Source organism: Grus americana, chromosome 1 (assembly GCF_028858705.1).
Source record: "Grus americana isolate bGruAme1 chromosome 1, bGruAme1.mat, whole genome shotgun sequence".
NCBI lineage: Eukaryota > Metazoa > Chordata > Aves > Gruiformes > Gruidae > Grus > Grus americana.
In genome coordinates this window covers 13,425,836-13,442,654 of record NC_072852.1, presented here as the reverse complement: position 1 = coordinate 13,442,654, position 16,819 = coordinate 13,425,836, and the positions used below count along the sequence as shown (strand labels likewise).

Genomic DNA, 16,819 nt, shown 5'->3' with positions numbered 1-16,819 from the left:
TGCACAATCACAAGTCATGAATTTTTATTCATCCCTTTCCTAGTATGAGTGAGTTAGAAATGCAACTAAATTGCAACTTCTACACCAGCAGTCTGCAATAGATGCCTTTTGATTTAATGACAAAAGTATATATCTTGTTACACTGCAGTTCTTCATCTCTCAGACAATATGGGGGATCAAAAAAAAAAAAAGAAAAAACAATTTGTGAATAATTCAGAATATTCACTCTCTAGAGTCTAGAGACTAGGTTTGATCCTCCACACACATAATTTCAGAGGCATTAATTTTTCTTTCCTAAATTTGTTGGGTTTAACTTGCAACCTTATTTCCAATACGAAAAATTAATGTTTTCTTACTTACATTGCATCCTAAACCAATATTATTTATTTTTAATTTCTGTTATCCTTTGAGATCTGTATATATTTCCAAATATGACCTTCATAGTTTTAAATAGCAAAAGGGAAAGTGGTAGCAGTATATTTCCATTTGGGGCTCTTTTTCTGACTTCATTATTACAATGATGCATATTATCTTTGTGTTTTATCACCCCAAATTGTAAAACTCGTGTAACAGGAGTTTCCCTTTTTGTAAAAATCTCTGAAATCCCTAGAATTTCTGTGTAATTATGTTTCTTCATTACTAACTCACATTTAAATAGCCATAGAAATTACTTTGGAGTTACAGCTCAGGAGGATAAGCATCATCAGTCCTTAGTTCCAGCATTCAAGCCTTTGACCTGCAATGTAGAGAATATGCCAACCTGGGATGTTGGTGAAGAAATTAATTTTTATTTTATGTCAATGTAGCTAGTTTTGATTTGGTATTTCCTTCCCACCTGAGATAGAATCCCAGGTTAGCCAAAGATTTAAGCTAGATCTGCCTAGACTCCTTCTTATAGACAGCTCCAAAGGCTTATATATATGTGTGTGTGCATATATATATATACATAAACCCAAACAAACCCCAAAACATGAGGCTTTATTATAACATAACTAAAATACACAGCTTTTCAAATAGACAAAATGTAAAATGATTAGCTGGAGAATATAGAAGCAAAAGGGGTTTCTGAACAGCTGCTCACTATGTCCCTACATTACAAGTCCTTGTTTCCAGTGAAATCAATAACTTCTTGAGTTACAACAAGCTCTGTATACCCCCTGCCAGTCCCCAGATTTTCATCCCACTCCCTCTGGGGCCTATGGGTCTGGTCCTTGCTCCTCTCAGCAGGTTCCTGGATTAGTCTGCAGATGTCCAGCTCTTTGCCCTGAGTCCTCTTCCACTTGCTCAGATCCCACAGCCATTGGAAATGTCTCCCCATGAGGAGGAGTGATCTGTCTTCACTGTAGGAGGACCTGCCTGACCCAAGTACTTCTCAGAGGAAGACGGGTAGCATACACACTTGGAAGAAACCAAATAAATGTTCTCAATTAGACTGCTATTATCTACTTGACACAGAGGGTCGTTGTAGCTGATTTAAGTAAATAGATTCTCATGCTAACCACAAATGTCTTTCAAATAGTTTTATAGCTAGTAGACTCTGGAACCCAAAGTGTTGTAGGTCAAGGACCATGCTTCCTCTGTGCTGAAAAAAAAAGGATCACCCTACAACATGACTCCTTAGATAACTGTTTACATGACCCAAAAACATCTTTTCTGAATTCCTAATTCTTCACTATTTGGTTTCTATCCTATCATCAGCTCTGTTTTAGACCCCTTTTCCCAAGCTAGGTCCTCTTCTGCCATTTCTACAAGCTTTCAGTCAACAACTGCTTGCAAGATTGTTCACAGAAAATAAATTCTGAAATTATATGCTTAATTGTCTGTACAAGACATATTGTAGGAGCTGGGTATTAAGGAAACATCTTTCCATCTACCTTTCACATGGACAACGGAATCAGCTATTACTTTTGCTAGTAAAAAATTGTATGGAAAATCTTAGAGAAATCCCAAATTTCAGGTTGTTATTATTAACAATAATAGAGAAACTTTAGTTAAAGACAAGGCTCTTGCAAGAGGCTTGACCTTTGCATAGTATATGGAAGTGTCATGTAATAACTTTGGAGAAAATGGGATAAAAAATGGAAAACCAAATATGAACTTAAGAAGCAGGGAAAAACCGTCTGGAACAGGATTTCGTTGATTTTGTTAACATTCATAATAAATGCAATAAAATAGCTTACCAATGGCATCTTACTGAGAAAAATATATAAACAATAAGTTTTATTTTAAGAAATTGTGCTGAATGTCCTTTTTTCATTGTGATGTTATGCTCCGCTGATATTCGATAATGATTCAAAAGCACTTTGGCAAGTTTGGACTGCATTCTTTGCTCTGTGTTTCAGGAATTAATTTACACTGACTGCACAAAAATGTTTTCTGTTTGCTGATGCTTAATTTATTAAGTATTCCACATCGGTCTTTATCAGTAACGTGTCATCTGTCCAATGACATGGACCAATCTCTCTGCCATCTGCAAACTTTATCAGTATTGATTTTATGTTTTCTACAGGATCTTCACAAAAAGTGTAATATAGCAAAAAGCCAAGAACTTATCTTAGAAGAAGCTCATTAAATATATATTCCCTCACTGATCTCCTAATCATGTTAAAAGATCAATCAGTTAACCAATTTTTCAATTCAACGTAAGTAGTAATTTTACTTCTTTCCACTTTTAAATAAGGAGTGGGGCTGTTGCATGTAAAGCCTTACAAAAGTCCATTATATAAAACCAATTAAATTTTATAATCCAGCTTGTAATATTAATATATTAATATATATTTAAACTATTTTCTGCAAGCCCACATTAATAACTTCCCTCTTATAAAGAAACCCAGATTATCTTCTATGGTAGCATAACCGGGATTTCAGATTTAGCTATACAGCATGAGATAGGTTCTAATAATTTTTTTTTTAAATACACTCAAGTGTTCTGTGCTTGCCTCTGGTGTGTGGGCAGGATTCATCTCACATGCCCTTGCCTGGCTGGCTGGTCAGCTAAGCTAAACTCCTCAGCCAGACTTCTCTGTAATCAGTGGAGCATAATGGGCAAATTCAGAGAACAAGCTGCTTAATCAATGACTGAATAAAATGAGATAAGTCATCCTCTTCAGGTGCCTATTTTCCACCACTGACAGCAGGGGGGACTATTTTGACTAATGTAGAGTAGAAATCCAAATTTTTTTACAGTTAAGTTGGGATTCATCTGACCAAACGCGAGTAGAAATGTAAATATGAAACTTTGGTGTGTGAGTTTTAAAAAAGTTTAATAATCAACAGGGAAGAATAGGTTTTTTAAGAACACCATTCATTTCGGCTACTTCAGATGTTTACAGCGGCTGAATGGCACCAGAGAGGTGCCTGTTTTCTTCACCCTACAGGGATCCCTGCTTGCCGCCCAGCTCAGATGAGGAAGGATGCCCTGCAGCTGTCTGCACAGGATCCCTGATAACAACAGCTGAGGTGAACGTGGCAAGGCAAGCCTGGGAAGATAGACTGAAGTATGTAGCATGTAAACCAGTCCCAGCTTCTTTGCCTTTAAAAACCTATAAAAATGTACATTCATAGTTAATTATCATGAGATGGCTGTTTTAAAAGGGCCATTTTGACTGAAACTGTATGTAGCTGCTTCTTCTTTTAGTACAATGCATCCTAATGTGCTTCTGTTAGGATGAAGAGCTTGATACAGTTGAAGGTCTGGTATACAATGAACAAGTTACTAGATAAATGTCTTGCTTAATTAAGATTAACCTTAGTAGAAATAATCGTTGTATTTGATGTCCATGTAGTGAATGTTAGCTGGATTAGACTATCTAGCTGTTCCTATTTTAGAGCCAACCTCACGAGCCATTGAGATCACTCAGGTATGCTATATAATAAATAAATAAACACTGCATTATTTTTCAATTATAGTGTGAGAATAATTTGCTGTGTATATAATTTAATGAACACATATGGCAAGCTAAAATCAAAAAGCATGTCTTCATTCTTTCTGTTTGCATTGATTTCTAAAGAAATAGATATTGTTTTAATATAAATATATATATATTTAATACGGTGTAATAAGGAGACAAGATTAAGTAACTTCTCTTTCTCTCAGATGTACTGTGGAAGAAGTTTAAAATTATCCAGACAGTGATTTATCACATTCAGTCAGAGACCGTCTCTTTTAGCACTTCGGGCTCCCAAACATGAGAAAGATGGACAACCATAGTGTAATGTAAGTGTTCATATTGGAATGGACAGTTGGAATTCATCTAGTCCAACCTCCTTCTCAAAGCAAGGGTAAGTTCAAAGACTGGGCTGACATTCAAGAATGAGAGCTTCTCTGAATCGCTCAAATGAAGGAAAATGGAGCCAGAATGATAAGCAATAATCATACAGAATGAGGAAGGACCTGGGTAAAACATGGAAAAAGCTAGTGAAGAAGGGCATAAATTGGATGGAGATGACTAGCTTTGACTCTACCACATTTGTTGGTTCTCACTGGCCACAGATCAATGCCCTGTGGACTTTTTGTTTTCCCAGACTTCTCTCTGGATTGCTCTAGGACCTCCCATTGATGTAATCATCCTTCATTTTGGTTACACAAGTTGAATTACTCTGCCAGAATCTTTCCATCTTCTTTTAGTAATTCCTTATATTTATTCCTGAGAACATTACATGTTAAATAGCATGAGGCTTAAGAGCTATGCAAAAGAGCAGCTGGGTCTTCTGATACATTATCCCACTAGGATCATATTTACAAAATAAAAAGGAACATGTTTCTCCACTGGTCATTCCTTTTTTTCCGTAAGAAACAGATTAAGGTGTCTTCAGCGCTACTTCAGAGATATGATAGTGTTTATACTGCAGTAGAGAGGCACTGCTTGGCCCCAGAAGCCTAAAATAATAACATTTATTGAGACTAAGTAGTTTAAAATACAGAAATTATTTCACATGTAAAGTAAGGAAAATATGTTGACTTAGTATTGACAAATGTATTTAGTTAAGCTATTAAAATATATGCAGATAATACTGCAGTATTTCCTGTAATCAGCAAACCTTTTCTATGATGCTAACTAATCCCTGAGGAATTTTTTAATGAATTTTTTTATTCTTTAAGAAAAAAATGTATTATTATTATTATTGCTATCATCATCTTCATTTATCCTTTTAAAATATTAGCAAACTTTTTGCTAGGGAAAAATACAACTCATTGTGGAAACGGAAATTAATTGATAAAACGAATTTAAAGATCATTAAAATATTTTCTCATTCAAAGGTTTTGAGTCTGTGCTTTTATTCATGCATATAGAGTCTTTTTCTAATTATCACAGGATCTTTGGAAGTTCTCTATCTAGAACACATGAAATGCAATAAAAAATGCTTACTTTAGAGAAAAAAAAAAATCTAAAAATTCCATTAAATATAATTTGCCCCTGACTGAAATATACACTAAAAATAAGGTGACCCTAGGAATGTGTGCACAAAAAGCTTGCCTTCTTTTAGCTCATGGTAATAAAAGGTACAAAATAAATACAAGTCAAGATTTTTCTCATTTACCAAACAGGAAAACTGCACAGTATGTTTCTTATACGCTGAAATACTGTTCCAAGTTATGACAAATCTGGCTTTGGAAAGCAATTTATTTCTTTTAGAAATCTGTTTGACACACTTGGGAGTCAACTTTCAGAGTTTGTGCCTGACAGCTTTAGCTTCCATGTCCTTTTTTATGCTGTAATCTGAAGGTAACACAGCAAAGGTGTATGTATCCTGGTGTTGGTTTTGATTGTGTTTGAATTATGACTCACCCAAAGGCTTCCTGAGAAGGGCATTGTTGCGGTTAATAAATGTATGCTCTTGGTTTATAAAAAAATAAAAAAGTTGAGCATTACTCAGAGAGAGCAAGTGTAGCCATTGTTAAAGCCTTCCTTCCCTTCTTAAGAATGTAAAAGAAAATTGCTTAAAGAATTGTACAGGGATAAATACCTCATCTAGAAGACTAATTTAGTTTCTGTGTTTTTACTGGATAGGCAATCCGTAGGAACCACGAGAGTGTTGTGGCTCTTGTAAGTGCTTTAGGAAGTGCCTGAAAATCACACCTTCCCATCTCCCCAGTGCTGCGTCTCGTGTCTGTAGCACAATAGATAATGTACTCACTTGTTTCATAGTGTATTAGCTTACTTTATTACTATAAAATATTGCACTATATTACAAATCACCACGTCACAACGTCTACACAATGTACTTTGACAACAGATTTGGAAACTCAACAAATGTTGTTTAATAGGACATTACATTATACTGAACCAACAGAAACATTGTTCAACACATTTAGACTAAACTTTAGACATGCCTCAGTACATAAGCACAGGTTGTATGGCATTTTTTAGAATCCAGCTCTGTAGTTCTCCCTCCCTAGGCTGAGATCACCTAGATCTCCTCTGAGGAAGGCTAGGTTCACTCAGAGCCTGTAGTACGGGCAATTAGGAAAAAACAAAGTTTCTTCATAGCCCAGTATTGTGGTAGGTTCTCCCATGCACCACACTTGGGAAGTATTTGGCTTCAAGAGATGCCGTTTTTTCACTGAGATGCACAGTCCAAGATAACCTGGTTAGTTTTCAGATAATACCACTTGCAAGAACAGAGGAGAAACTTCTCTGGCCTGGCCAGATTCCAGTGTAGGCAAGCCAAAAATTCTGTTTTCTCAAACAAACTGTTCTTCAATTAGTATTAATTCATTCACTAATATCAGTAAGACTGAAATCAGTCTGCAGTGCTGCCAGTAGAGCTCTTAGTTTCTAGCAGTGACGTGGGCTGCAGCTATCAGTCACAAACGTGCCCTGCACTCCTCAACAGAGACAAGTAGTTGCCTGTCCTGAAGGCAGAGTTCTGCAGCTCTGCACAAAGCCTAGTCTCTGTGTAGACCTAATAATGATAATGTCTGACTTCTTACTGTGTGTAGCCTCATCCTGGGCATAAGAAATTAATGGTAATATAGCCATCGGAGCACTGGTAGTTACCTCTTTATGACATGCAATGATGAGAATCTATTTCTGCACGCTTGTGTTTCTTTTATGCTAAAAGGTCTTCTAAAGGGACCTATTTCTCCCGTGTGCAGACTAACTCCTCTTAATGTCAACAAGAGTTAGGCACACACATCCCTAGGAGAAGTGTCCCCATAAGTTTTAATAGAAGCACTGTTCAAATTTAACACAGACCATATAAGCCTACATTAGAAAACAGTTTCACCGATAATAAAAGTACTTTTGAAACAAAATGCTTGCTAATAGTCATTAAAAACCTTCTATGCAATATATGTAAAAAAGATTTATCTAATGCTTTGCAAAATTATCCACAAATGTACCACACAGTGCACAAACATTAATAAGAAAGAAGCAGCAAAACCATAACACTACTACTTTGCAATGCAATGCAATTAATACTACTTCCATTAATACAGCGTAATAGCTACTAACTATTATTGATGTCTATTTTTTCAGGAATCCATATTCATTAAGGAGGTCTATGGTTTCTTTTTCTTTTATTCAGAAATATGGAAGCAATTGCACACTGTTTCACTGCTAATCAGAGCTATACAAGAAAAGATATGAAAGTCTCATTAGTGTGAATTTTAGGATAACTGGTCTCCTGCCATGACTCCCTCTGTTCAAATTTGTCATTCCCTGTGCTACTGAGAGGTTACCATTTCTCTTACTAACAAGATTTAGATTGAGTCCCTTCATAAACTAGGCTATATATGTAACTTATTTTTAGTTTACCTACTATAACGTAAAATATTTATTAAAATAGATTTTATATCAGATGACTACAACAAGATACTTAAAAATATTTCAAGTTAATCCAAATTATAAAACAGTCTCAATGTGTAGGACAAAAAGGATGTAAATATTTTCAAGGTTACTAGGAGAGTACATATCTCACAGCTAAAAATATGATACTCTGTAAGGCGAGACATGCCTTGTAAAAAGGAATCTGGAAAGCAGTGCTTCCAGGAGTTATGTTAATATAACAGCAGTATTTCTTGCATGGTAACAGTATTTTCTAAAAATCTTTCAGAGATTTTATTTCTGGAATTAACATAGGAAAGAAAACTGCCTCTCTCACAAGGCTGTTATGAAACTATCTTGCAGAAAATATTGATTTTTATGCAGGGAAGGTAGGAAGGAACAAATGACCAAAGCTGGGGGATGGGGAAAAGGGCAAGATAACATCTAACAACAATGTCAACGAAGTGGACAATGTAGCATGACTCACAATGTTTTTGACCATTAAATATTTCTGGCATTACTAGCTAAGAACAGCAAAAAAAAAAAAAAAAGAAAAAAGAGCAAAAAAATGAAACAACTCAAAAACCAGCATGAGAAGGACACGTTTACAGAGAACTCATGCTGAGGAAACTATTGAATTTATGATGTCATATAAAAGCTCATAATTTTGAGATGGAAAGGAAAAAGGTCAGTTTCCCATCGGTTTTAAAGCAGACAGACCCAGGAACAACAGAGCACTTCACAGAGCCAAAATGGTGTGGTAAATCAGAAAAAGAAAATTGAAAGAATATGTTTTAGCAGCATCTTGGATAGAAGAAGTTTATGTCTTTGACTTCTAGGTACAAATGGTTCACATGGTTCACTTCAAATGGGTCAGTGGTTCACTACTAGGTTCACGTGCATATTCCCTTTGTGGGATCAAATGTCCCTCAAACTCACAAATGAAAGATACATGTGCCATTTGAGAATACAGCAGGGCTAAAACCGCCGATGTTGCCAAATGGATCTAAGTTCCTCTCAACGTTAGAATACTCTCAAGAAAGAGGAGAAAAGAGATCAGGAGCAAACGTACAGTTGGAGTTACTGTCTGCAGAGGAGAAAGTATGGCAGGAAGCAGGAGAACTGTCAGACCTTGTATTTCCCAATATCTCTTGTCAGGGACAACAGAAAGAAGTGTACCTTCATGAACAAAGTAAGCACGAAGAGACTGCTATTAATTCAGAGTACACATACGAAGCAATTAAACCAAGACTGGGTTCCTTTAGGAGGCGACCAGAAGGAAAAAAATCACCAATGACTCAGGGATGTAAAAGAGTAGAGACAGCAGGATGATAGAAAACCTCCATAAGTTCCAAATCAAAAACCTACATTATCCTCCTAACGATCCATTTCTTCAAACACTCAGTACTGTTGACTAGAAAGTCCTGAGCTGGGGATGAGCAAGCCATGAGATACAGGGTCTCCAGTTTGCACCAGGTACCCTCTTAATATTTTGAATGAAGATCTGCAGAAGCAGAGTCAAAGCTCTAGAGACCTCAGTGGTGGGCTGAGGTTGTGGAAGCAGGAGATCAGTAGTGCCTGGGCCAGACTAGTGTTAGACTACTGATGGTGCTGCCTGCAGCTTCATCTTGTGCAGCTTTCTCAAGAGAGAGGACAACTTGGAGAAAAAGAAGTATGCGCTTTCCTGACCAGAGGAAGTGAAAGACATCATATAGCAAGCCAGGACAAAAAAATAGAAAAATAGTTTGTCTCTATGGTAGAGAGGTAAATCTGAGATCAGTCCATGGAAAGGGCACCAAAGATGTAGTATTCCTTCCATTGAAGTCTGCTCATCTTGAGGGGCTAGGCTTATTCACTAGAATTCTAGTGGAAGGTGTCCCTGCCCATGGCAGGGGGGTTGGAACTAGATGATCTTTGAAGTCCGTTCCAACCCAAACCATTGTATGATTCTATGATATGATTCTATGAATATGCAGAGATGTTTTTTTTGTGAAATTTCTGGCTGCTTTGGAAATTGCTGATGCTTTGTGTGCTATACTGGTATCTGTTAGCAGTCTTAAGGAGTTATAAACTTCTACTGGGGTTTACACAAAATCTGAGAAAGATACTTGGCCATCCTTTTATCCTCACACTTTACATCTACATAGTTAAATTCTCCCTCCTCATCTTGACTGTTTGTGCATTGCCTGTGGTCCACACTATCTCCCATATCATGTCAGGGTGAAAGTGGCTGCTGGCTTCTTCCAGTCCCATGCCAGGACTGGGCTAACAACCAGTATGGACAGTGCATCAGTTCTCTGTCTCCATTTCACACTAACAGTCTTGGTTTCTCAGAGCCTGTTTAGATTCCACCATTATAAAACAGCCATCTGATGTAGGAACTTTGTCAGGCTCCCACTTTTTGCATTTAGTTTTAATGTTTCACTCACAGCACTTGTTTAGGGGTTGCCATAGCTTCATGAATCAGTCCTGGGTTATCTTCAGATTTCCTTAACAACAGTATTTCAGACATAGTCTTGATGGATCTACATTTGAATGTGTCAGTTCTTTTTCAGACAGGAACACTTCTGGGGCTGGGCTGCTGTCTATAGGTTCATATATTTCAAGGTACTTCCCCAAAGAGATGGCACATGTCAGGTACTTGGATAGCTCACTTAGTAGAACATGCCAAAAACAATTTTTGATGTCCTAATTAGTGAATATTTTGTTCTGCATAAATTTGGTATGTACTGCTTCAACCACGTAGTGCTGTTTTTCAGTACTTCTGAACTAATGCAGAATTCTGTTCTATTCACATTCGAATGGACTGATTTTTGAGAGCTCTTCCATACTATTTCAGCAGCCTATACTCAATGCGGACTGCTGCAAAAACAGGATGAAGTGTGAAGGCTGAAGCAAACTGAAGCAAAGCTGGAAAGGGATAAATATGTTTGGGTAATGAACACTTTCATATCTTTTTTTCTATTATTTTTTTTTTTTCCCAGCATGAACACTTCTGTCAGCTTATAGTAATCAATGCAAACTATATGGCTGGTCAGCAAAAACAGATGCAAAGAGACCAAACCAAGGAGCGCATCTCTGTTTAGCAAAGAACCTAACTAAGAAAGAAGATTGTAAGATCTCTAGCCACAGAGTATCGTCGTTGTCATCTAAACAAGTGCTGCTTAGTATTTTTCTTAGATATACAATGATATTATTTCCATGATTTTTTTTAACAAGCAGGTAAACTACTACTTCTGCTTTAGAAATTTTAAAATGAGTACACTACAAATTCAGTGGGACATCCTCCAGCTGGATTGTACCCCATGACAAGTTTCTGTTTGGTGTTGGTTCAGACAGTTTTCTTTAGCGGCCTCTCTAAATCTGAGTACTGCTATTCCCTCCATCTTTTTGAGCCACGCAGACCTTTCCTTTCCCTGCACGCTCTGGCTGTTGACCTCCTAAGCTTGAGGGACAATGGCTTTTTAAATGCTGTAGCATGCATACTATATGCATAAGAGAGAGCATTTTTTCCTATATGAGATGCTTTTTTCCTATAGTGAGAATATATTTCAGCCAATATCGATCTGTTTCTTGTCTGCAATGTAGATAAGGTTGCTGGATGAGAGAGAGAAATTAAGTCACTTACAAAAATGGATTTGCCACAGTGAACTATGCAGTCAGGCCATACTCGTATCAGAGACAGAATACATTACAAGGCAACACACAACCTTATGCAAAACACAGCCTTCATCTTCCACGGTCAGCAATAGTTCTTTGGTCTTAATCTTAAAAATGAGGCACTAAAGACAGGATGCATAGGGTAATGATGGAAAAGGATGGTATTAATCAAGTGCCATTACACATTAGAGATAATCAAATAAAAATTGGATCTATGAGTAACCAGAAAGTAGGTCTTGCTTCCCCAGTGTCACAGACTAAATATTTTAGAATCATAGCAGGTTTCTCTAAGTACTAGAACTTTGTTTTGTATTCAGATTATGTCACATGACCAAATCTTATCATCTGTGTCTTATTCATAACATGTGGGATAGACACATACATCTGAACCAGCCATCCTCAATTCCCTTTATAGTCAGTCAAGCAGAATATATACTTTTAAGGGTACACATGACTTGTTTGAAACATCTACATTGGAATGGCATGAATTGCACCCTAGAAAGGCCTATTTCTGCCCAGGGACTATAAAAGGAGACATGACAACTAGCATAGATATAATCACTTGCATTACAGATGTATATTTGGTCACATGGATTCCCTTTTTTTTATGAATTTATCAAAAAACACCCCATATTGTCACCTTAAAATAGTTCTTATATTTCTGTTGAGCTATGATTTAGCTATCTCTCAGGCAGAGTAGGTTTGTCTCATACACTGTATTTTTTCACTTCCTTTGAATCACTGAAACAAATGAGCCTTTTCTTTAATTTCCGAGTCTAACAACTTTGCATTAAGGTATACTCATTTCTGATGTACAGAAATTTCTGATAGTAAACTTGCATTTGTTCTGTATCACCCCATTAAGTTTAATCACTCTGTAGTACTTTCAAACAGTTGCTTTAGCATTGGTCATTGTTTTACCATGAACAAAACATGCTCTTGTTCCCTTCTCTGTATTCTCTAAAGCAACCAGCCACCCCCTGCCCCAGCAACAGAGGGCTAAGACCCCGGAACACGTTACCGCATTTGGACCTAGCATTTAGTGTCGACTGAGCTAGGGCAACTATCTGTACCGCCATGCTTGGCCTGACAAAAGACAAGATGATGTAAATTTATTTATCAAGGGTTGAGTTCAGCGCAGTATCTCCTATCTGCCACAGCAATGTGTAGAAAATAACCACTCAGTTAACGTACCAGAACTTGTTAAACTATCATGTTGATCAACTTGTTTTGATCATGAATCGATGCTCTAAGAAGAAATTCTCATGAGAGAGAGGAATTATCTTCCCGGGCTTGAGTATGTTGCTGCTTCAGGGTTTTTTTTGCCACTGTCCTGCACTGATTGCTGAAATATCTATTTTGCTGTCTATTATTACTCAGGCTTGTTCAGCATACTGGATTTCACACTCCACTTCTCTCTGAAGATTGGTGTTCTGAATTGTTTTCCTCTAGAGGAGGATTAGCTTGCATTTTTCAAAATAAAATCCTATCTTTTGGGGTTACATTAACCCTTCTAATCCCCTTCATACTCTTTTTTTTGCTGTGTAATTTTCCCTAATTTCTCAGCACCTGCAGAAAAAAATGTTGCTTAATTCACTGTTCCAGATTCTTAATGGGTGTTAAATAAAACCAGATGTAATACCAACTAATATAGCACCTCTGTAACAATTAACTTTCTCAAAGTTCATATACTATAGTGACACCAATTGGCCTTTACTTATCACTCTTAATTAGGTTTCATTCCAACAAAATGTCAGATTCTGTATCCTATAAAATCATTCTTTTAAATATAGATATGAAAAATGCTTTATTATGTGAATCTACAGATATTTAAATCATCTTATGTTTATTATTTCTGCAATTTGATAAAATGTCACTATATTCTTTGTTCTAATGATTTGTAGGTTTTCTAATGACAAACATTTGGCATATGCAAACACTGAAGCTTCACTTCCCAACCTCTATTCTTCAGAAGGAAAGTAATTAGTATTTTTGTATAGAATTCTTTTTTTTTCTTTTGAAACACAGAGTAACATACATTCAATGACATATGAATCCCTTTAGAGGAACAAAGATCTTGAATTAAAGAAATTCAATCATTATTCACTTCAGGTAGTAATAAATTGTGATGGATGCTCATCTCAAACCATCAAAGAAAATTTGTTTGGCTAAAATATTAAAAGCTATGAAATTACTTATCACTGTCAAGGTATTCTGTTGTTACTGCTTCCTTACAGATAAGTCTTGACTCTCCCCTTCCAGTGGTGTGTATTCAAGCTTACTGTGTCAGGCTGGTCAGAAAAACTAAGTTGCTAGAAGCTATTTTCTTTAAACAGAGAAAAATATAGTATAGATCTTTGTTGTCAAGAAAGAAACAAAACAACTGTTGTACAATACTTTTACAATGAAGAAAAAGGAGGTAAAATGGCTTATCAAAACCAGTAACCTTGTAAAGGGCTAAAAGATTGCTCTGATTTTGATCTACCATAATGAGTCAATATATACAATTATATCTAAAGCTCGCAGCAGTGCTTTGGGACTATAAGAGTTTGCTGCAGACACCATACAAACTATCACGAGGTGAAAAGTTTGGAACTGTTCTAGTTTTACCCTTATACAGAGGTGGAACCATTGACACTAAAACCACAAAAAGGAATGTACAACAAACTGTTAGATTTTGCCTAGGATGCTTAATTGCAGACACACTTTTCCAGAACCAATGGTGTTACCTCCCACAACATGGAAATTAATTTCCAATCTAGCACACAAGAATGTAGTGAGTATATGTATGTCTTACGGTTTAGAACCTTTTACACACATTTTTGTAATGGTACAGACTTTCCAAACTTACCTCCTCTATGGATAATCAAAGAAGTTTCACTTCCAACAGGACATTCTTTAAGTATATCCACTACTTCTGCATGGCTCAGGTTCTGTACATTCTGCTGGTTGATCTCAACAATGAGGTCACCTTCACACAAACCAGGACATCCCTGAATGTCTAGAATTTGCTTCACCCTCTGTCCTGTAGGACTGTCTGCTATAGTGAAGCCAAAGCCCTGGGCCCCTTTCACAATGGTTAAGGTCATGAGTTCAGCTTGGGTGGCCCCAGAAGAAGCCATTGATACATTATCATCATGGGCAGGTGGTGGGAATGTGCTATCAAGCTGACTATCTGCTGGAATGGAGTGCAAGGAGTGTGGTGGTCGATCTGTTACGTCTGGAACAGACTGAGAAGTCCTAGAAATGTATTCCAAATAAGTTTCATAGTTATGTCTTCCATTTACCACTACCGGAGGCCTCTCCATTACTGCAAGGGGTGGCACCATGCTGTTGGCAGGATCTTCAGGATCAAAGGGCAAAGGGTATCCACGACATAGCACCAAGTTGACACTCTGACCAATAGGAACAGACTGGAAGAGTTTGACTACATCTGCGTGAGTATGTCCAAGTACACAAACTTCATTAATATAGACAATGACATCACCTAGAAAGAGAAAAAAGAAATGACAACATGAGACAACTTCAGTTACTGTATATGCAGTGCAATTTTTTTTTTTTTAATGAGATTGAACTCTACTAAAAAAATACAATAAATTAGATCAACATGCTGACTCAAATAGTGGAGACAAAAAATTACAGTTTGTCTGCCAATAAATATAATACCAACAGACAATGACAGCACTACTGTGGAAACTCGTAGCTGGAGAATTAAGCTGGATCCAGACATACACTTTTTCTTAACTACCTTTCAGTGCAGTCCACAGATTACTTTTTTATAAGATACAATGGAAGTTTAATTGGAGGCTTGGTATCAAGAAATATCATTGAAGATGATCAGTGAAGAGTAAAAGGAAAAAAAAAAAGGAAATAGTAAGTACTTGTGGACTTAAGAATCAATGAATAGGGATGCAAGACTGTGCATGCATGTGCATAAAGAAATACTTTTTGCATTGATCATGATATTGACAGTTTCCTATTAAATATCATTACTTGCCATCAGACATCTAGGACTACTACAGTAATTTCCTATTCTAGGCATGAACTAAACTGTATCTTGCATATCATAGAGATATTTAGTGGTATTTTGTTGCAGCCATGATGGTTCAAGGACAATAACAGGACAAATTTTGTAGGTAGGTATAATAGGTTTTATTAGAAAAATCTAGGCAAATGCCTGAAAATCAGTTTAATACTTCCAGCTAAGCCAGTTGGTCAAATAAAAATAAAGATAATACCTTTACCTCCAAATCTTGTCTCATGTATAGTACAGAGCTACCAGTCAGAGCATATATGAAAGCAGAATACTTTAAGTCACCAGGCTATTTATGGGTCTCCATATTGCTCATGCATCAAACAGTTTCTGTTACTGACAAGTTCAGAAATAAGTTCAAGTTCCTTCTTTTTGTTAGAATAGATCTAGATATTTATAGCCATAAATAATTTTTATGTTACTGTGAAAGTGCATATTAAAATAAAAATGAGTAATCAGTACAAAAGATATTCAGAACAGTTTGATGACCCACAGTCAGTTTCCACTTTAATAAAACACATCTTTATAACAAAGGAGAAGGATGTTTAGTTAAAGAAGTCCACAAGTTAAAGTATTTTTCTAAGTGAAGATCATCTTATTATCCTACCATTAATTAAGAAGAAGAAATAATTTATACAGACAATACTGTTAGATGTCTACGAGGTACACAGTTCAACAATTGACTTATCATAACATGCTTTTTAATGGTATTTCAAATTTCAGCAATAAAATGGGAATGATTTAGGGAGGATGAGGTGGATTGTGTGGAATTGCTTCAAGTGTATTTATGAAATTATGTCTTTCAAGTACTTCAATCAAAAGATCTAATCAAGCAAACTGAGGAAAAAAAGAGCATCATCAAGATGCCAATGCAAGGGCTGTTTCTATGTGAAGATGAAATGGTCAGTTCCCACATGATCAGCCTCTCTAACAGCCTGACAGTAATTAATTGCATATGCACAAATGGCGATTCAGAGAAAGATTTCTTCAGAGGGCATCTAGGGAAAAAATGCTAAGAGACTTTGTTAAAATGTTTGTGAATATTATTCACAGAATTCTTAGGAGCTGCAAATACTGTCTTAAATGTGCATCATAAATAGATTTCAAACTATAAGCAAAAGCAGTAAGGTCACTTTATAGGCAGTGCTGAAAGAACTCAACGCTTCTGTCTCAAGCAGCTGAGAGTACAACAGTTTTCAAAAGTCAAGATTTAAAAGAGAAAAAGAATATACTGCACTAAATTATCGTGGCATTGGCTGCAATTCAGTGCGATTTGCTCATGCCCTGGTATAGAAAGATCTTACCTGCATTCTCACACCTGGCTTCCGCGTTAGCAGTGAGGCTGACATTGCTCATA

The 16,819-nt window shown here is 36.5% G+C and overlaps 1 protein-coding gene and 1 long non-coding RNA gene across 7 annotated transcripts in view; one reads left to right on the top strand and one right to left on the bottom strand.

Annotated features, from left to right (window-relative positions):
* Window positions 1–5,195, top strand: part of LOC129207606 (uncharacterized) — a 46,464-nt gene extending 41,269 nt beyond the window's left edge. Inside the window, exons 4-5 of the long non-coding RNA XR_008577483.1 lie at window positions 3,350–3,497; window positions 4,097–5,195. This is a non-coding gene — a long non-coding RNA (uncharacterized LOC129207606). The remainder of the gene's footprint in view (window positions 1–3,349; window positions 3,498–4,096) is intronic.
* Window positions 1–16,819, bottom strand: part of MAGI2 (membrane associated guanylate kinase, WW and PDZ domain containing 2) — a 776,571-nt gene that overhangs the window by 103,652 nt on the left and 656,100 nt on the right. For all 6 annotated transcript variants that reach the window (XM_054828768.1, XM_054828739.1, XM_054828749.1 and 3 more), the window contains exon 10: window positions 14,281–14,916. In XM_054828768.1, coding sequence (XP_054684743.1) covers window positions 14,281–14,916 — 636 coding nt within the window. The remainder of the gene's footprint in view (window positions 1–14,280; window positions 14,917–16,819) is intronic.